The 21,481-nt window shown below is 35.7% G+C and overlaps 1 protein-coding gene across 1 annotated transcript; it reads left to right on the top strand.

The window, feature by feature from the left end:
• Positions 1 to 7,844: 7,844 nt before the first annotated feature.
• LOC125225504 lies at positions 7,845 to 20,353 on the top strand. Its single transcript, XM_048129253.1, has 2 exons — positions 7,845 to 8,120; positions 19,994 to 20,353. Exons 1-2 carry the CDS (start codon positions 8,006 to 8,008, stop codon positions 20,290 to 20,292), a joined length of 414 nt encoding a protein of 137 aa, XP_047985210.1. The 5' UTR covers positions 7,845 to 8,005; the 3' UTR covers positions 20,293 to 20,353.
• Positions 20,354 to 21,481: the final 1,128 nt, after the last annotated feature.

Genomic DNA, 21,481 nt, shown 5'->3' with positions numbered 1-21,481 from the left:
AATTTCAAATTCCAATATCTCTAAGCAGTATCAAAATTAGTAAAAAAATTACTCCGTGAACTTTGATTAAAGTAAAATTACTTTAATCAAAGTCCGTGAAAGAGAAAATGAATACAAAAGCCGAAATTAAAATTAGGTATGTTTTCCTGAAAAATCTGATCTGTAAGACGTTATACCATCTCGTGAAAAGAATCCCAGGCTAATGGATTAACTCAGAGTAAACGTGGAAAAAAACCCTTTTAAAATTCTTTACTTCTATTTTTCATTTGTATCGCAAAGGATCTACTCGGGAGATGCTATTGAGAGAATCAGTTAACGCGGGTAGTGATGTGCTAGTCTTGGTAAATCACAGGGATTCCTGATTTCATGCGTATCGCTATTAAGAGTAACTGAGGTACTGAGTAAGAAAGACCACGTATAGTAGCTGCCAAAATGTATCGTGTGTTTTCAGATAATTACATTTTTAATGTAATGTCTACCATACAAAACCTCCATAACTCAGGTACAAATATTTGTAATAAACACGTGAATAAGTAGCAGAATTAAAGCATTTTCCTTTCAGTTTTGCTGCAAGAATAACTTAGTCAGTAAGGCTAGCACATGATTGTCGCGAGAGTATATGTCGCCGCGAGATAGATGGCACGTCTTTGTCTAATTGTATCAATGACACAAGGACGGGTAATCTATCTCGCGGCGACATACTCTCGCGACAATCATGTGCTAGCCCTACTGAAGCTGAAACTTCTGACCAGCTGGTCTAGCCGAAGTAATAATCGTTGACGCTACGCACGTGCCAATTGAATTTAAGCAATTTGGCTTTGTCGCGCGACATAGTAGGCTTGTGTCGTTCACGAACTATGAACTGTTAGAAATAAAATCCCATCAATGACCGAAATGAACTGAATCTTTCCAGGCTCTGAGATTCGGTCTTTGCTCATTTAGTTCAGTATAGGATCGGCGAGCGCGAGCGGTTTGGACCGAGAACGAGTGTGTGACTGCGCTGACCGAGAGCGAGAGCTAATTAGCCGAGCAACAAAAAAACGTCAAGTTTTCATATTAAACTTCGGTTACTTACAACCTTTGGGCCCGGAATGTTACTATCTGTGGACTATTCGTATCATTTTGACACTATTCGGTCCCATTCGTTCTGATCTTTCCGACCGCAGTGGTCGCTGGTCTGGCTGAACTAAATGAGCAAAAGACCTAAAAGAGCGAACTAGTTCGTGTGAGCGATTGAACGAGATCGGAGCGCTCCGATCAACGAACGAAACGGCACAAGCCTACGACATAGCGATTGTGACTGTTGTGTGACTGTAGGTAAGAATAAAAATAGGCTCCTAAATAAACAATCAATAAATAAAGTACACATCAGAATATGACAGGGTTCTGCGAACTATTCGTAAATAGGCTACGTCTGTATCACTACAGTTTAGCTTGTTATACAATCCAGTCTATTAATATTACAAGATACCCAGATCGTACTACTAATATCTTCAGCACATCCCTAACGACTGGTGCTATTCAGATGTGCTTGAAACGCTGCATTGGATTAGCTGGGTGTGATTGGAAAACGGGGTCAATGTTTACATAATACAATCATGTAAGACGATGGTAAAATCAAAGCCTTCGTTGCGTATGTATATATTTATTTATGTTTATGCACGTAAACTCGTCACGCCTGTATTCCCAAAATGGGAAGGCGGAGCACAGGAAACTGCTCAATGTGATCTGGCAGGCAATTATGGTCGCGCGATAAATGATAAAACATACTTGCCTACCATGATTACACCCTTAAAATTATTCGGTTTCCTCATGTCAAACGGTTTTATAAAAATCCGATTTATGTTGACAACACAAACACACAAAGTATGTTTCACCGATCTTTTGGTTAGGCTTCAAAATAATGGATGAAGTATTTAGACGAAATATCTAGAAGTTACTTAGTCTAATGTGTTGCGTCGGAGCTGAAATGATTTTGTTATTATTCAAGGCTCAAGAAGGTTTTGACTTCTATTTTTTTCCTCGAAGATATGCAAAAATTTTAACCAAAAAAGCGGAAAGCCTTTACGCGCCCGTAAGAATATGCCTCCGATTAAAATCAGCCCAAACAAATGAATTTTTGCTGTGGAAATTTTGCCACGGCCAAAAAATTTTCTCTCCATTTTCCTAATCAAAACACGATACCAATATGCGCAAATCCTCGCTGTTTTTGTTGCACCCGTGTTTTTACCATTACAACAATTAATTGACGTTGATACAATTATTATGATTGACCAATGACCATTCTCTATCTCCTAACACAAAATCACTTAGCAAGGAGAGAAAAGAAATGCAAACGCACGCAGTACGAGAAATAAGCAAAACGAGCAAAATGAGCAAAATTGCCGCGATGAGACTGCGGAATGAGCAGAGTGAAGCAAATCGGCGGAGATTGAGCAAGAATCGCCTGCATTTGCATGCATCGGTGCATTCAGATGTAAACGGGGAGACGAGTGCAAGACACTTTACCTCGTCGACTAGTGGATTTCAATAGTCCTAAAATGTTCTGTTTATTTATTTATTGTAACTTTATTGCACAAATTATCAATAAAAAGTACAAATTACTTAACGCCTTAAGGCATTCTCTACCAGTCAACCATTGGGCAAAACAGAGATAATTAGTTTGGTGCACAAGATTATAAAGCCAGTATGAGATTGTAATGATTAAATACAACTAGGTAATACAAATATTGTCTTCGGTTACCGCGATAGTTACTCATGAAAAACTAATATCCAAACTTTAATAGAGAGGATGGCTTTACTTTACCACCGGCTTGGGATCCAGTAGTACATCTGATAATGGAACAAGCACGACGAAGGCTGTGAGGCATTTGTGTTGTATGGTGTTGGACATTTGCAGTTTGTTTCTTTGTCAATTTTGTGTAGATTAATTGGTTAATTATTTTTTAACAGAGTAATGGTAAAATTTTTTGAATATTGTATAACTAGCTTTATTAATAGTGTGTGAACCTGCCTTAGAAATCTATATTATTTGTGGTCATGGTTCGTTAATATTTCTTGTAAGTGGGTAGCTTTTGCACTTTTTAATTTTTCCTCAGTCACCCGTTGACCACGAACGCTGTAAAGAGTTCGAAACGTCGGGATGTATTTTAAATTCATTATACGCGATTTAATCCGTTTCCATAGTTTTATTTCATAGGTAATACAAGTCGATACCTACTATTATAAAGTAAACATACACAAATACAATAAATAAACCTACATTCATATTAATTAGTATCAATCAATACTAATACTGGTACTCTTTATAGATGATAAGAGGCACACCCAGCAAGTAAGGTAGGTCAACAGCGGGCCAAATCTAGACTGAGAGGCAATTGTAACTGATCCATTTTTTTTCATTATTTTACTATGATCTTGAGTTCTACATGTATCCGCTGAATACGCCTACCATATATAACCGGTGTACACTCAATTTAATAATGCAAACATTGTAAAACATGGAAAAATGGACCCCCAATCGAGATTTGCCCAGCTGTACCTTAACTGAATCTTAGTAATAAACGTGTGTTCGTAATAAAACAATATTACAAGTAGTAATAGCCTTATTGGATATCATTTATTAAAAAAAACTTATTTTAAGTAAATTCTAATTGATTAACTTACTGTAAAGTTATGAATAATATGAAGTCCTACACTGTTAATATCCATAGTGCAAGTAATGTTAAGTAGGTAAAAACTTAATTAATGTTAAAAAAAACATTTACGGTTTGCATTCCTAACAGGGTAAGATTTACCTTTTGTATAACAAGATGTTCTTTTTTGAAATCGTCTCCCTGTCTATATACGATTTTCTAAGCGAACATCTTGGCACATCAAGGGACTCAGCAAATCGCATTCCTAATGATATTCAACGGTAGACGTATACTTTTTATACTTGTAGGTTTTCACTGCAATTTCATCCTGCTTTGAATTATTTCGAAGCAAAATTACATTGCGAATGGCAGAGAATTTTATTTCCGTCTTGTCGATGTAATATTAAAGCCTCGTGCCGTTATACGGATAGAAGCCACGGTATTTTTCATGACAGTCCGACACTGCGTCTTCTATGAAAGATCGATGATCTGATCACGCACCCACCTAATGTTTCTATAGAAAACGAGCTCACGGACAAATAAATGACATGGGTGAGACCGGGATTAGACTGGGATCAAGCTCAAGAACGCTTGATTGTAAATAAGTTTTTTTGCAAAAAATCATTTTTGGCACAAGCTTTTACCGCCGACTGTACCTTTCTTTCAACAGTCATCTACTGCTCTCCGAGACGTTTCTAAAATTCTTCGTTCCCCTTACTCGATGGGGATACGAGAGTTCATAACAGAGTTCATATGACCACCTTTCTGGTCCATCATCAGATCTGGTCCATGATACCATAACATTGCATTGTCACGTAGTTTACATATGTGTGCAAAATTTCAGCTCAATCGGAAACCGGAAAGTGGGTGAAATTTAGATTCTACGTTTTGACCCAAACTAACATACTAACAAGGCAAGTTAAACAATAAAAGCTTGTAAAAACTCTCCCGGCAACCTTCAAATCTAGGGTGTCAGGCATCTTCTTGGCGAGCTCACTCCATCGTAGGCCACGTCTTTGCTTTGGCTAGTCTGTGGCCAAGAGTAAGCCCATTTATAATATTAAAAAAAAAAACTTCTATGTAAAAAACGAAGTGTCATAATGTCTCGACCCCCACCCGACCCGGTCTAAAGTCAGTCATCATTTAACTGTCAAGATAAGTGGCATTACTACTCCCTTTACCATAGGTGCCTATAACTAACAATTTAAGTAAGTAAGTAATCATTTATTGTCAGATTGTGCATATCAGTTTACAGATGTTACAGTATTAATAAACAATTATAGCTTGTGTCACAATCAACCGTTTTATGGTATACAATATACATAATTATTCCTATAACTAAATAAAATTTATCTTAAATAATAAAAATAGTCAGGTACATTATTATCTAGGAACTACATTATTTTATTATTCAATATCTCATATCATTATAAATCTATATTACATCAGCTCATTTACATAATAAATAATGTCGAAAATAGTCAGAGTAAGTATACATACGTGTTAATCAATAAATTGTGTTTGATGAAAAAAGTCCTCGAGGTTATAAAAACATTCGGTTACTAGATAGCTTTTTAGCTTAGAAAAAAATTTATGGTTCGGCAACTCAGTCCACGACATAGGAAGTGCATTGAAAATACGAACAGCCATGTGGTAGCAATTTTTCTTATTCATCTCTAGTCTACTATTTGGGACTACTAAAGCTTTATGTTATGTGTGATTGTTCGCTTCCTAATGTTACATTTCTTATCGAATAATTCTAAATTACATTTGACGAATTTACACATTTCAAAACAAATATCCATATTACATACAGGACACGTAACATTTACAAACTTGGTGTTGAAATTAAGTTGTAACTCAATTTCCCGTAAGTTCCAAACTTTCCAGTCATAAACTAAAGTGAAAATACCAAAGTAAAGCGCCAGTTAACTGAACTTTAACTCCCAAGTTTACTGCTCTCGGATTAAAGTTATCCTCGGAAATGAGTTAATAATTTTCGGAGCGTGGAGGACAGAATTTCGTTGTGAATGTGCGCAGACAATGTTGTATTTTACTATTGGAATGAGAAGGAAGATAAAACATGTGGTGTACTGACACCACATGTTTTATACTGATAAGCAGTCAATTTTGGCTTTAATGAGCAACTTTTATTAAGGGATCGAATTCGCAAAAGAAAACAAAATTGACTGTTCCATCTTAGAAATGAACGGTATGGCGTCAGACGGGGTGTATAAAATAGCCGATCTTTTATCGCGATTTCAGCATTGGTCCCTTAATAAAAGCCGTTCATTATGAGCTCAAAAGCCACTAGGCAAAGTAAAGTATGGCTAGTCCTTATATGCACTCTGTATTTACTATAGTAGATAAAAGTTACTATGCCTCAATCATATTCTGGGCAATTTAAAAAGGCTCGTAAACCTTGAAAAGTATAACAAAAATATGGCCGCAGTAAATTGCAACGAAAGATATATTGTGTGCCACAAATATCATACTACAATATCTTCAAAAGTACTTCTGATTGCTTCATAGCATATTATTAAATTAAAACGGGACTTAATCGCGTAAAACTTACGTTTTATATTTAAGCCGACGTTTCGGACATGACATTACGTCCGTGGTCACGGGTAGACTGGCTGGGAGTTGTATCAACATCTTCTAGCTGTACGAGTTTTTCGAACTACCCGCACTTGATTGTCATCAGTCACTTTTACGCTAGGGTTGCTACTCTGCCTACATACAACACTGACGACATCCGATGGTATGGGACGGGAAGTTTTCTCACGTTTACACTTGCTAATCACTGGATTCCACGAAGATGAAATCCCTTGCCCTTCATTTTGATTGAAATTACGATGTTTCCTGATTTCAATCGCTTCACGTACTCACGAAACGTTCGTACGTAATTTCAATCAAAATGAAGGGCAAGGGATTTCATCTTCGTGGAATCCAGTGATTAGCAAGTGTAAACGTGAGAAAACTTCCCGTCCCATACCATCGGATGTCGTCAGTGTTGTATGTAGGCAGAGTGGCAACCCTAGCGTATTATTATTTGCCATTTGCCCTTATTTGCCAAGAGTGGCACTGAAGCTTCAGTAGTTTCATGTGTTACACCCCTTTATGGGATACAGGCGTGATTGTATGTATGTGTATGTATGTATGTATAATACGTTATAGTGGATACTGATGCAACTAAATATTTAAAGAAAAGTTCATTTTTTTTCACGTATTAACGGATTAACGATTAACTTTAACTTACGTTAAATTTGTCGAAATGTATCGCTTTAACGATTAACGAAGTTAACTTTTTTAGTAACGGATTAGCGATTAACGAAGTTAACTATTTGATTAACGGTGCCCAGCTATGCGGGTTAAATATAAAACGTAAGTTTTACGCGATTAAGTCCCGTTTTAATTTAATAATATGAGTGAAGATCGTGCTTCATAGCAATCAAAACTTTCTTCAAACATTAATGAAACAACCATATATACTCCATGTAGTGGTTATTTTTTTTATGAAAAGGCAAACTACGTTCATTAAACTTAAATTTAATAAATGGAGCATAATAATATGTATTAGCAAAAACACTACAAAACTAAATCGATACGTTTGATATCAAGATGTCTCGAGAGTATCGAGAAACTAATGATACTTCACATCATAGTTGACGAAATTCATTTTAAATAAATAGTCATAATACCGATTTATTAAATGGAAGTCACATTAACTGCTTTGTTATAATGATGGTAAATATAGGTCGAAACGGAATCGGATACGAAAAATTAGGTGCCTTATTACTTTTAGAACCTTCTTCGTCTCAATTTATATTTAATGAATGACAAGTTTATTTCATGTGACTGTTATATAAAGAACATAATGTTTCTACAGTCCAATTATCCACGTTAGACACGCTCACAAAGGCACACCTCGTAACACCTACGTTATCACAAACGTCCTATTAGCGTACACACTTTCCTCCATTCCAAAAGCGAGGAAAATTCTTCTGCATGTTAATATAACGCTTCAAAAGGAGAAATTTTTCAAAAGCGTTCGATTTTAACAAATGCGGAACGCGACCGGAACACAATAGAGCTAATAATCGTTTCCTAACACGTATATTAGTCACGGATATTCGTTTAACTACTGAAAACAATGTAAAACTTTCATCTTTGGGTTTCTATGACCGACTGTGTGTATTACACCTTATTTATTTACGGGACGTCAAACTGGCCAGTTCAGTTCGATTTTCAAATTTTAAAAACTAAGCCGTGCGCTGGCTGAAAAGAAAAGTTCCTACGCGATATAAAAAGTAAAAGCGCGGGTTGATTTTAAAGTTACAATTTACAATATTTTGAGGTTAGAAAGAACAATGTTGAAAACAATAATAATTCTTTCTGCGTTACTGGTGTGCTGCTACTGTGAAGATAATTCGTTGATAGACGAGGCGAGGGCGAAAAAGAAGAAAAGTATGGCACGACTTTGGGGTGAGTGATAAGAAAGTTTTATTAAATTTACTCTAAAAGCTTAAGGTGCCTATGGGAAACGGATCCAACATTATGTTGGCACTTAAGGACTAAGAGTTTTTATTTCGAATAACGTACACGATATTTTTGTTGGTTTTAAGGTGACTTATATAACTGGTGACTATTAGGAGTCGCTATTTGATTATTACAAGAATTATTTAAGTCATGTCTGTTAAACGCGGTCTTCTGTCGCAGCTTTGTAGATATTCATGATTCGGTCGGGCATTTTTTTTATGATATAGTGTTAGCTTTCGACATTGAGTTCATAATTTTCATTGATTTTATATGTATACTGGCCTTTATCAAATTATCGGTAGATATAAACGTGCCTGAATAAGATTGGCCCTTTAAAAAAAATAAAACATTAGGCGGGAACCGCATAAATCTTGACAGATGTCACCGTGAAAAAAAGATTTAATCGGCATTATGGAAAAACTAGAAAAAGCAACCGTATAACCAAGCTGTGATAATTTTAGGAATTTGTGTATTGTATTGTTAATATCGACTGTGATTGTAACCCAAACTGTTCAGTATGAGATTGGCATTGTAATAAAACAACGAGCAAGGAGAAGTTCTTTCATTTAAGACCAGAACATAGCCTTCAGTTCAGCAAGAGGGATCAAAGGCTTACTGTCGCCTAAACCACGTCCACAACTTTATGAACGGCAGGTAAACAAGTTAATCTGTATTTTTGAGTATTGGAGACCGAGTTATATGATAAAATGATATTAGTGGTCATATAACTGGTAATATCAACAAGTATGGGAAGTGATCGGGTCATACCGATTGTTTGGAATGGACTTGCTAAGTTATGGATTGAGATACAGACACTTATGAGTGGAAAATGTTGTTTTCGTGTTTATGCAGAATACTTATTCTAATTACTTGTGATAGCAAAGGATTGCATCAAATAGTATTACTCTCTGAATGACCTGTTTTAATTCAGGAATGAATGAGCATCAGTAATCAGTATATTTTATTGCTTTCATAGACTTCAGGTCAAAGAAACAAACATCCATACTTAATATTATAAATGGGAAAGTGTGTGTGTCTGTTTGTTTGTCTGTCTTTCATGGCAAAACGGAGCGACAAATTGACATGTTTTTTTTAAGTGAAGATGGTTGGAGGGATGGAGGGTGACATAGGCTACTTTTTGTCTCTTTCTAACGCGAGCGAAGCCACAGGAAATAGCTAGTGAAATATAAACTGAACAATGTTTTATAAACACATGGGATAATTTCTTTTTGGAATAAATACTAATGATGTCTAACTTATTCAGTAATGATAATTATTTCAGAACTAGTTTCACTGTCATATTTCAGTTTAGTGTAAATATTTCATTTTGTGCTTTGAAGTCAAGTGACATCATAATCATTTTATTGGCTTTCAATTCTTTTACCGTTTACTTTTGTCTAGTGTGCTCAAATGCCAGTTGCTTGAAAGTCACATGCCTTTTTGGAGCTCATCTATTCAGGATGAAGTTGATGGGGATGAACTTTAATTAACATTAAGTTCAACATTGTTGTTTTTGTGTATCAGACTAGGAATGTATTAATCTTTTGACATTGACAGTTTATTTAGTCATTGGTGTTGGATTTCTGTCTAAGCTACTACATTTAAAGTATGACTACAAGGTATAGCAAGAAATCAATGATGGTAAATTATGAGGATGTTAAGCTAAGGATCAGGGTGTTGTATATAAGAAAAACAAACCATAATAAAGAAAAACAAACCATAATAGTGACAGCTCTGGACTAAGGAGGTGGCCGGTGACATGTGTTGTTTGTCTCAACACTAGTGATCCATTTTTTTTTGTTACATGTACAAAAACATATTGAAAAAGTTTTCCTGTATATTACACATCTAATATACTTGTAATTCTACATAAAATTGTTTTACATAGGTAATGTGGTTAAAGGAGGAAGTGAATATTTAGGTACTATAAATAAGAAGGAGGAAGAGGTAATAAAAGGGGAATTTAAAATAAAGCTTATCTAACATATAATTATAATTTGCAGATTGGATGGTGGTACTGATTGAGGAGGAGGATCAGTACAGCTAGCAATTAATGCTGATGAACTTAGCTGCTGCACTAGGATAAAACAGCAGAGAGGTCCAGGATATGGCCATGAATCAAGGATGAAGAACCCGGCACAAATTAATGCTGATGATGGTCTTAGCTGAGGCTTTAGGCTAAGACATCAGGGAGGTCAAGGATACGGTCATGATTTAAGGAGTGCATTGGGTTCAAGGATGGAGAACCCGGCACAAATTAATGCTGATTGTCTTAGCTGTGGTGTTAGGCTATGGCATCAGGGAGGTCAAGGATACAGTCATGATTTAAGGAGTGTGTTGGGTTCAGGGATGGAGAACCCGGCACAGATTAATGCTGTAGGTCTTAGCTGTGGTGTTAGGCTGAGACATCAGGCAGGTTGAGGACACGGCCATGATTTAAGGACTGCTTTGGGTTCAAGGACGGAGAACACAAATGGTTTCAAGATTTTAGGACGAGTGGTTTCTTGGTTTTGTTTGGAGCAACTCTTATAAGGAAGGTTGGAGAAGTGAGCACTGGAGGTTGAGGGACTATTTTTCAACATCATCTGGGTCTGGTGGCAGTTCATCACCTCAACTTAGGAAATGATGTCGCGGATCAAGTATAGTGTTATATTAAATCAATTCCTTAGTATTCTTGACAAGGTCAAGAGTTCAGACAAACATAAGTTATCCTATAGGGTAGCTAAGACTTGTTATCAAGGATTATCCACCTTTTTATTTACATGGGATGGAGAGAGAAATTTATAGAATCCTTTCCTTGTCGAGAAGACTATGATAAACTTCTTTCATATATGTAATTTTAGTAAGGAAAGTAAAACATCATGTGAAAAGATAGGATATCTTGAAATTTATTGCCATAGAAATAAAAACACTGATTAAAGGAATGAAACTCAAACAACTACTAGTGATAGGACGTATTTGTGAAATTTGTAAGGTGTCAGAATCGGTGCTCGCGGTGATTTCAGTCAAAGGAAATAGTAAGTCCAATGTACTTAGGATATGTTTAGGAAAGTGAACGATAGAGGGCGTGAAGGGCAATTGAACGCAAAACTGACGCGTACAAATATATACCGTGGTGCAAGTTGTTACTAGACGTCACTATTACCATTTACCACTGCAAACTGGTTGGCTGGGTGTAAGTATTTCGCTAGATGTCGCTGTACCATCTGCAAACTAGCGAAAGGCGTTCTACGTATGGTTAGTTGTATTTAATTGGCTGTGATTTCTTGGAGAGATGGGTGTTGATAAATAATAAAAAATAAATAAATAAATATTATAGGACATTCTTACACAGATCACACAGTGGTTGAAAAATTGCATTTGATCTTTTAATGTGCTAATGTTCTGGATAGTGTTCGCGCCTGGAGGCTTTTACACATGATGATTGTAATTTGGTTGTATTAGGCTCGGATTCTGTGTGAAAAATAAACCTAATTAAAAGTCCCGTCATAAATATGTGACATTCCATGTCAAAAGGGTGCACATGCTTTGTGTGTTATAAGGAACCTTAATAATAGATGGCGATGCATTCGAATATCTTGATAAGTTGATAACTCTATCATACTATTCAATTTTCATATTTAGATTGTCGCGCTGACAATGTTGTGTTACATTTCAAACAATTCATTAATATCATGGCATGATCAATTAGTCATTTGTAGGGTTCCGTATTTCAATTTATTGTGTGATGCATTTTCATTGGATAAAGCAGTTATTTGTTCGGGGATCCAATTCTAAATTTTTGGGCCAACGGTATAATATGTCCTTTTGGTAGATTTGGTCAGTCTGAAGTTGGATGTTTTTGCCACGCCCCTATTCCTGTTCCTTAAGAGTCTCAAGTTGACGACTCTGTGTGGAAATATGTCAATGTGGGTTCTTACGAGCTTTAAAATGTTAAAATATATTGCGATGGTAATGTCATGGTTCATAATGATATATAAATAGTTGTCGAGCTGGCAAACCGGAGGGCGAGTTGGCTATTATTCTTATAGCTCGCTTCTGCAACACGAGGACACCATGCCGGTCAGCGACGACGCTTCTGAAATTCTAGACTAGTTTGGCACAGAATGGAAAAGGACAAAATAACTACTTCGTACTGCTGCTGCAGAATTATGCTGGACTCCTAGACACCCCTAGAGTATGTAGAGGACCATAGAGGACTACATCTACCTGAGGACACTTTAATTTCATTTAAACAAGACTTAGAAAAAGAAATTGAAAGAAGAGTAAATCGAACATGGAACAAGTATTGGTCATTAAAGGAAATTTCAAAGGTAAAAATGTCTACAAAACAAAAATGAAGACTAAAGCAATGGAAATTTGCCTATTTATTACCCTGCCTTATATATGCATGCCAAACCTGGCCCACTAGGAGAGAAACATTTAGGAGAATAAAAGCATGTCAGGGAGGAGTTCAAGGAGGCTACCTAGGACTGAGACTGGAAGATGGAGTAAAAAAATAAACGTTCGAAAGAGGACCGGGGCAAATGAGCAGTTAAGCAGGTATTACGCTTTAAATGGAGATAGGCCGGACACGCAAGGAACCGAGGACGGACACTGGCCAAATGTGGTAAGCGAGTGGCTAACCCAGGGAAAGAGAAGAAGTGGAAAACCACTCATAAGATGGAGCGACGGCATAAAAAAAAAATAGTAGGCTACAGCTGGCCAGAAGTAGCAAAAGGAAGAGAATGCTGGAAAGCATTGGAGGAGGCTTTACCGTTCAGGGTGGTCCTTATGAAGATGATGAAGAAGATAAAAAAAACATAACTGTAAATATTTATCAAGAAAATAAAAGCTTATATTATATTATTATATGTTTGTGCTTGAGGAAGAACAAGGACAGTATTTTGGGTGCGAAACAGATTCCTGCTAACTTAGTGCGTGCATACTAATTCAATTTGGGTGTCCCATTTTAGCAATTGGTCGAGGGTAACGCTCAAAATTTGGCAGAGGTGACGTGCGGAAGGATTGTGTTGTTCATGGTAACTACTGGCGGTCTCCTTCCTAGGTTAAAGTGGAGAACCTGAGTTATTGATACATTTAAGGACGAGCCCATTAAGAGGATACGGTAGCGAAAATGCTAAAATGGAAAGGAGCCCCCCTTTCAACTAGGGAATTTTAGTTAAATATACAAGTGTTATTAACTAGATTTATCGAAAAAAAATTGTCCTTTAAGAACAACTCAGTCAAAAGCTATTTCAAAAAAATCTTTAAAATCGAGGTTCCACTCTCGACTCTTTCCTCCTTCAAAACTTAATCAATCGGAACGAAATTTGAGAATCTGAATAACAATGAAATAATCTATGTCGGACCGTTTAGCTTTTTTGGTTAATTGTTACCAATCTTGAGTATCACACCTTTTTTTGCGCCACAATGAAAAAGGCCGTTTTTGGAAATTTTTGATTGGCTCTAGAGTCTTCAAAAAGCAGAATATCAAAAAAATTAGAACGGTCCGACACAGATAAAAATAATAACAATCTGTGTTGAAAAAATCATTGTTCTATCTTCAAAAACCAGGGAGGAAATAGTCGAGAGCGTTTGTATGGAGAATTGACCCCTACCGTATCGTCTTAACGAAACCAATGTACTAGGAGTTTATGTACGTCACGGGTGATTGACGTCTTGAAGCTATCGTTGTTCGGAGCAGTTAGTATGTCGTCAGCAAAAACATACATTTGTATTAGAAAGCATAGATTGGGCCATGGACGAGCCCTAGGGGATCCCAATATCTACAGAACCACAGTCAGATTTTACCGCACCACTATTTATTACAACGGATTGCTGTCTTTCCTATAAGAAATCGGCCATGAACTTTAAAACAGAGGCACCTGGACCGTGGTGCTCAAACTTTTTGATTAGGACGTTGTGATCGCAAAGGTCAAAAGCATTCGTCATGTCGCAAACGACAATGGTTACATGTAAATGGTTCTCTTTAATAATTGAGACACATGAGCGATTTCGTCGATAGGCAAATTGTTTTGTGTGTATTAATTGAAACTTTTCTAAAAAGTTATGCGGCCGATTACTCACTCCCGCTTTTAAAACTTTGGACATAGTGGGAATTATACTTATTGGCCTAGGTATAGTTCCTCAACTCATCTTTCTGACTTTTGCCTTTATAAACGGGAACGACTGTTACATTTTTAAGTATGGTGGGTAAATACCTACTTTAATAATAAAAAAAATGTTAGTTAACTGAACTATGCCTAGGTAGTCCAACTTTGAGCATTAGCAACATAGTTGAGGTATCATATACATATATACCACAGGTGTTTTTCTTGTAACAATATTTGTCGCTATATGATTTTATACAACTCATCAAAGGTAAACCGAGACCGATAACTTAACGGAAACGGGACTTGAGGTGCACGAATGTGTAAGAGGTACTTCATTAGTCAGTTCCGGGCGAGCGATAGGTGCATTTGCAGCAGATAAAAAAAAATTGATATCTTAGCTAACCGGTTCCGCGATGTGTATTGTTCGTCCCGGCTATCTTTTAACGAGTCCAGATTGCATTGTCGCTTGCTGGAGACGCGTGTCGTGACGGTGTTTACGATTTGCCAGAGAGTGTTTAGTTGATAACCACTACTTTGTAACGTTTTAGCGTAGTATTCGCGTTGTGCGATGTGCGTGTGATAGAGATTGTTTAAATTATTAATATTTTGATTGTGATATAATTAGTTTCAATATCTCATTACTATGCGGGTGTTTTTGAGCGATTTCAATTAACTGGACGAGAAGTTTTTTTTTATTTTATTATTAAGTCGTTTGTGACCCACGGATAGTTATATTTCTTGTGTGTTTGTACAAGACTGTATGGAAAACAGATACTGGCAACGTTATTTGAAATATAATGGATGTTAAATGTGTGATTTGAGCATTTTGTTAGATTTTTGGCCAATCAACTGAATAAAGATGTTTTTTTTATATACTCTATGACAGTAGTTACGCTATACATGTTAAGTTTATTGGATTAAATTTCTTGTTGTGTTTCGGATTAAATTATTATTCCATACGACTATCGGTTTTGTTATATCTTATGATCTATTTTTGTTTGTTAATGTAAAATTGAATGACAATGTTGGTATGCCTATAGGTGCAAAATTTAATAAGTAGGTACAAATTCATTGTTTTTTTTTTATCGCTGATCTCTAAGCATATTATCTAATTGATAGTTGATACTCGTAGTTCCAGTCGTGACACTGAGAAATGCTCAAGGCGAAGGGACTCGCTTAACAACGAGGATGGCCGATGTACTTATTGCACTCTTCCTGTTACTGTTGTATAGTCGTATTATTATTGTCTGAAAAATGGAGCCTTTGATTTTTTTTTATTGTTATTATTGATGTTATTGATAAGTTTGCTATTGTCAAAACTCGTAAATTTTATTGTATAGTTGTGTTATCATTAACAAGCATGTCAACACCTGGAGGATTAGGTATGTTACCATTACCGTTGTATCAGACGAATGATTATTGTCTGAAACATGCAGCTTTTGATTTATTTGTTGTTAATTTATGTTTTTGAATAGTTTTCTATTGTTGAAACTCGTAACTTTTATTGAAGTTATGTTATCATTACAAGCAATGTTCAATGATATGTTATCATTACCACTGTTGATCTCTAAACTAGTAGGCATAGGAAGTAGGTTTGTGTTATGTCAACAACCTAGGGATCGGTTGCACCAATCCGTCTGTTAACGAATTAAACGTTTGTAATATTTTTGTATGGTAATGTCCGTAGACTTCTGCTGCGAGACGTTGATGTGCCTGCTAGCTGTTGTCTGCGGGTGATGCAACTGGTCCTAAGCGAAGGGCCTCGCTTACACAGGAAGGCCGAGCTGTTAGCTTTCGACATTGAGTTCATAATTTTCATTGATTTTATATGTATACTGGCCTTTATCAAATTATCGGTAGATATAAACGTGCCTGAATAAGATTGGCCCTTTAAAAAAAATAAAACATTAGGCGGGAACCGCATAAATCTTGACAGATGTCACCGTGAAAAAAAGATTTAATCGGCATTATGGAAAAACTAGAAAAAGCAACCGTATAACCAAGCTGTGATAATTTTAGGAATTTGTGTATTGTATTGTTAATATCGACTGTGATTGTAACCCAAACTGTTCAGTATGAGATTGGCATTGTAATAAAACAACGAGCAAGGAGAAGTTCTTTCATTTAAGACCAGAACATAGCCTTCAGTAGTAAGCGATCACTGCCGTCCATGGACACCCGAAACACCGATGATTTGATATGTTTTGAAATAACTCGTATATAATGTAGATATTTAGGACACTGTATTGTGAAAAAGTTTCATACATTCTAAAACATATATTTCAGTAGTGATATAATGTTCCGAAAGAGAAAATACCTACGCTGACATTTCGAACATTCGTCCGCTATCTTGTAATTTTTGACAGGTCATGGAAGGCCCCACTCTGGTATTTACTTTACCGCCCTGTGGCGGTAAAAATCCTCATTACGTATCAGTTTGCAGGCATGTAATAACACCGTTTACGAGCGAGTGTGATGAAATAAATATTTACACCATTTTCGCAATGTTCGTTGTTTAAAATGTAAGGTTTGGTTTGTAAATTAGGTAAGATTTTTTTTTTCGTTGTGTTACTTTTATTTTGATCCTAAAATACCGTCTCTCAGTTTATTACTTTTTTTAAATAATGTATTAAGAACTGAGACGCTACTTATCATGTATTCCAACATTAATATTATCTCACATTTGAAATTCAGCACCCACAAAATTGCGAGATTCATTGCTTTCAGATTTGAAGCGAAACATTTTTACTTAAAACAATAAACGTAAAAAGATGCCAAGTCTCACAATAAAATCTACGTATGTTGATAAATATATGTAGAAATATACAAGGTGCTCGCGGGGAACCCATATAACTTTAACGGCATATTCTTGGTCACATTTTAAGACTAAAATGTCATATAAACTTTTCTAGATTTCGTCTAGTTTCAGAGTTATTGCCAATTAAAAAAAAACATTTCCGTATTGTTACTCAGTAGAAAAGGTTTCTTAACGGCGCTGATGCGCAATTGTGGAGCATAGTCTCACAGTAGTCATTGATAGATGTCAAAATGTGACAAGAAAAACTTCCAAATAATTTGGTTTTTAGAAAAATAAATGAAGGAACTCATTTTAATTGCCAACTTTATGGATAAAAATTTTTTTTTATGTGAAAATACGTCCAAAAAAGTAAAAAAAAAAAACAAAAAAAAAATATTTGGCGAAAAATTTAAAATTCATATAACATTTTTTCTTTCTTTTTGCCTCAGAAACGCGTCGTTCAAGTTATGCGGGTTCCTCGCGAGCACCTTGTATATATATTGATTTTTTTCTAACAAACATATGTACAACTTTGCTTAAAAGATTAACAATTTGTCTATTTGTATTCACTATTACATTAAACATATTTGACTAAAAAAAACTGTATAGGTATTATTATTTTTTATAAAAAAATGTTAAAGATGCGTAAGAACTTTTTTAAATATTTGGATCAATTGATTTTTAGGTCTCTAAGACTAAGAATATATTATTTTTCTACACTCGCTGCATTGCGGACTTGGCCTAGCAAATATACCAAGCACACAAATATTTAGAAATGTAAACACAGATTATGATAAATACAAATACATTGGCTACAATCCCTGAGGGACCGATTTGTATGCATAGAAGCCGTCACTTACATTACCAAATAATTTACAAAAAGATGTATCTTTTTCATTGTTTATTATGAAAAATTTACTTTAGGTTGTTGAGAATAATGCCGATTTTGAAAATGAACGCGGATTTTGATGCGAGTGTGAGATAATAGGCGGTCGATTAGCGAATGCCCGACTCTCGTGACAGTCGTGACTCCAAACTGAGCCGTGGTCGACCCGAATACGAGACGTATATGTAAAACTGAACATGAAACAAATATTAAAAAATGAATTCTACCTATCTACATTTATCACTAAAGTAAATAGGCAAATTATTTCGAACGACATGTGGGATCATATCATATCCGAGGCCGATTTTAGAGCAACCGTTTAATAATGAATATTGAAAGCGACGCTCATGTCATAACTCTGAGCTTTCAGGAGAATGACATTCACTGCATGTGATTGTCAGCGCCCCGCTGACAAAATCGTAGACACCCGTGCGCCCAATCACGCAAAATTGGTCACTGAAACAAAATTATGAGTTCCCAAAACCTTCAATTATTACAATTTTTAAGTTGTCACATTGATAAACTAAACGTAGTTTCGTACTAGTACAACCTCACCGTGTTTCAGAAAAAAAAAAACAAATAGATCCACCGGACACCTGTCCGGACACGCGTCGGTGTAACACACGCCCCTTTTATCGCTACACGTCGACGTTGTGACACTACCCTAATTTCCATACTAAATACCGCCCGGACGATTTCCATGAATAATTTTAGTGTGAATTTTGTTACTAAATTGTTGTTTGATCATTATGTTCTCTAATCAGCCATATTACGAAATCCAATTACTGTAGATATTTACTTGAAAATACCGACATACATGTAAAATATGTACCTCATTACAAGTCAGTTACAGCCTACAAAAGTGACTTTCCCAAGCTTAACGCTCTAACATCTAGCAGAGTACAGTTACCTTTCAAATCTGAGGCTCAAAAGTTTAAATCCTGTGTCAAAAGTTGTCAGTCTAACAGCCTATGCACTGTGACTACTGTATTGTCCCAGATTTGTAAGAACCTCTTTTTGACACATGACAGCGTCCACAAAACGTAAACTCGCGCAACCTAATGAAATTTTTTAAAATTTCATTAGGTTGAGATTTTATTTAAAAATAAAATCCTGTAATAATATTTAAAAAAATCAAGTACTTAAAAACAATATTTCGCTTACTTTAAACATAGTCTAACACATGTTACATTTTTGCGGATCTTCGTTAGTGAGTATTTTACGATATGAATTTATCACGTCGGATTTACTTATCATGTCATTTATCATTCATTTTTATTTTTAAACTAGTGCTGTGACAGAGTCTGTCATTTCGATTCAAATGACATTTCAGTAAGTTGATAGAAATCGTATATTTGTTTAAGCACCTCCTTGTACATTAGGGCCTAATCGATTCAACCAATTCGAAATTAATCGTTAGATTTGGCAAACGATACGTCTTAGCCACATGGCAACATACTTCAAAACAAATGTGTCAAAAATGTGAACATACAAATCTGGGACTTAATAGGTACACTTTACTTTGACAGTAATTCTCTCTAAACTTAGTCCTCTTTGCAATCAGGTATTTCGTATAAATTGGTATTGTAATGGTTGGCATGGTAAGCGAGTTCGTGGTACTTTTTACTCAAGAACGTCACAAATACTCCTTGAAGACTGTAATCCCTTCTAAGTTTTAAGTATCTGAAGATTAAATTTTCTTATAATACGCGCTGGAGTTTTGCAATTCTAATTACCCGCTTGTGCTCCAAAACGTTTCTAAACATGAAATATGTAAACAAACCATTTTCGGCCTGTAATATTTTGATTTAAGCAAATTTAACCAAATCTTTTTATTACAAAAATTGTCGATTTAAAATATGCAAGATCGATTGAGGAGTAGTTGACCCCGAGTTTGACACGAACATCTTTGGTAAAGTATGTAGAAAAATTCTGAACGTGTTGGTAAATTCGTTGCATGTATGACATGACAGACCACAAGTACCAGTAGCACGAGTTAGTATATTACTTTTATTAAACATTTGTTTTCTCCTCTTTCCAGTCATGATCATCCTCTTCATCTTCTCCAAAGTGGCCGTTCTCAAGGTCGTCTCCGCGTTTCTCTTCATGGCCTTCTTCCAAAAGTTCTGCTACATCATAGGCCTCGTCATCAGCTCCTTCATGAAGAACCGCGAAGCTATGAAACCAGCCCCGTCTACCCTTTACGGACCCCCGGCTGACTACAACACTATAGGGTACAGTTATGGACCCCCTGAGAGCGAACCGTTTACGAACCCTGAACATTCTGGAACAGGGTTCCCGGATTTGGGAAATTTTAATTGGCCTTTTAAGAGGAATTAGAAAGAATCATGTAGCCATAGATAATTAAATAAGTATTTATTGTAATAAATGTAAGTTTTTATAATGTTGTTTTATTTGCTGCTAATAACCATCTGTTAGTCTACGGTACCTAATGAGTATCTAGTTAATTATGACTAAGGCGATTTGGGGTAAGATTGCAGCAGGGTTTTTCATAAGCCGTCGTCATCGTACTTTCTTCCCCGACTACCCTTTACGGACCCCCGGCTGACTACAACACTATGGGGTACAGTTACGGACCCCCTGAGAGCGAACCGTTTACGAACCCTGAACATTCTGGAACAGGGTTCCCGGATTTGGGTAGTTTTAATTGGCCTTTTAAGATTAGATAAATAGCTAGTTAAGTATTTATTTTATTTTATTAAATGTTAGTTTTTATACCTAATTTTGTTTTATTTTGCTAATAAATGAGTCTGCTGGTACTTAAAGAGTGTTTGGTTTCGGAGTTAGATAGCAGGATTTTTCATGAGGGGTAAAATTAAAAAGCGTTGCTTCGTTATACAGACGATCTTATCCCTCATGAAAAACCCTTCAATCTTACCCTAAGCCACCTTCGATGTCTTCTTAATGCCTACTGATGTTCACGCAGATAAATACACCATTGCGTCATGTTTTTTACGAAGTAACAAAACAGTCAATATTTATCTTCAGAAGTAACTATAAAATCTTACTTAGATATGCACATGAGCCGGCGTACAGTTCCCATAAAAGATGCAGTTTGTTACAGTCTGTCTGTCCTAAAACTTTGAATGTACAAACTGAATTTTGAAATACCCAGACTTTTACTTACAGTAATTATTCTAGTCCAAACTTCCAAATTACTTAATTAAATTTACCTTCATTCTAAAAATAGCATGTTATGTTTCAAAACCTCTTAATTAGCAGGAGTACAAAGAAACACGATTACAACCCTTCTGATTAAATTACATTACAGCTCCACCCACCCTTGTAATGTGCAAAAGTAATTAAAATAATGTTTATTTACATTATGAACAATTTTAACGTACCTACACTGAGTAATTTACCTTTTCTACGCCACGTATATTTTAACAATTAACATTTGTAACAAAGGCATTTTTTTTTTAATTAAAAATTATAAAATTTGGTTATAAACTAAAACTCTGAATCAGAAATATACATCAGATGTATAGCATAAATATACATCAGATGT

Source organism: Leguminivora glycinivorella, chromosome 4, assembly GCF_023078275.1.
Source record: "Leguminivora glycinivorella isolate SPB_JAAS2020 chromosome 4, LegGlyc_1.1, whole genome shotgun sequence".
NCBI lineage: Eukaryota > Metazoa > Arthropoda > Insecta > Lepidoptera > Tortricidae > Leguminivora > Leguminivora glycinivorella.
The sequence above is the reverse complement of the archived record's forward strand: the minus strand, read 5'-3'. Positions and strand labels throughout refer to the sequence as shown.

Bases quoted from the DNA above. Each gene is read 5' to 3' on its own strand.
- LOC125225504 (XM_048129253.1), top strand. From the start codon at position 8,006: ATGTTGAAAACAATAATAATTCTTTCTGCGTTACTGGTGTGCTGCTAC. The intron at 8,121-19,993 runs GTGAGTGATAAG...TCCTCTTTCCAG, and splicing joins AAGTATGGCACGACTTTGGG to TCATGATCATCCTCTTCATC.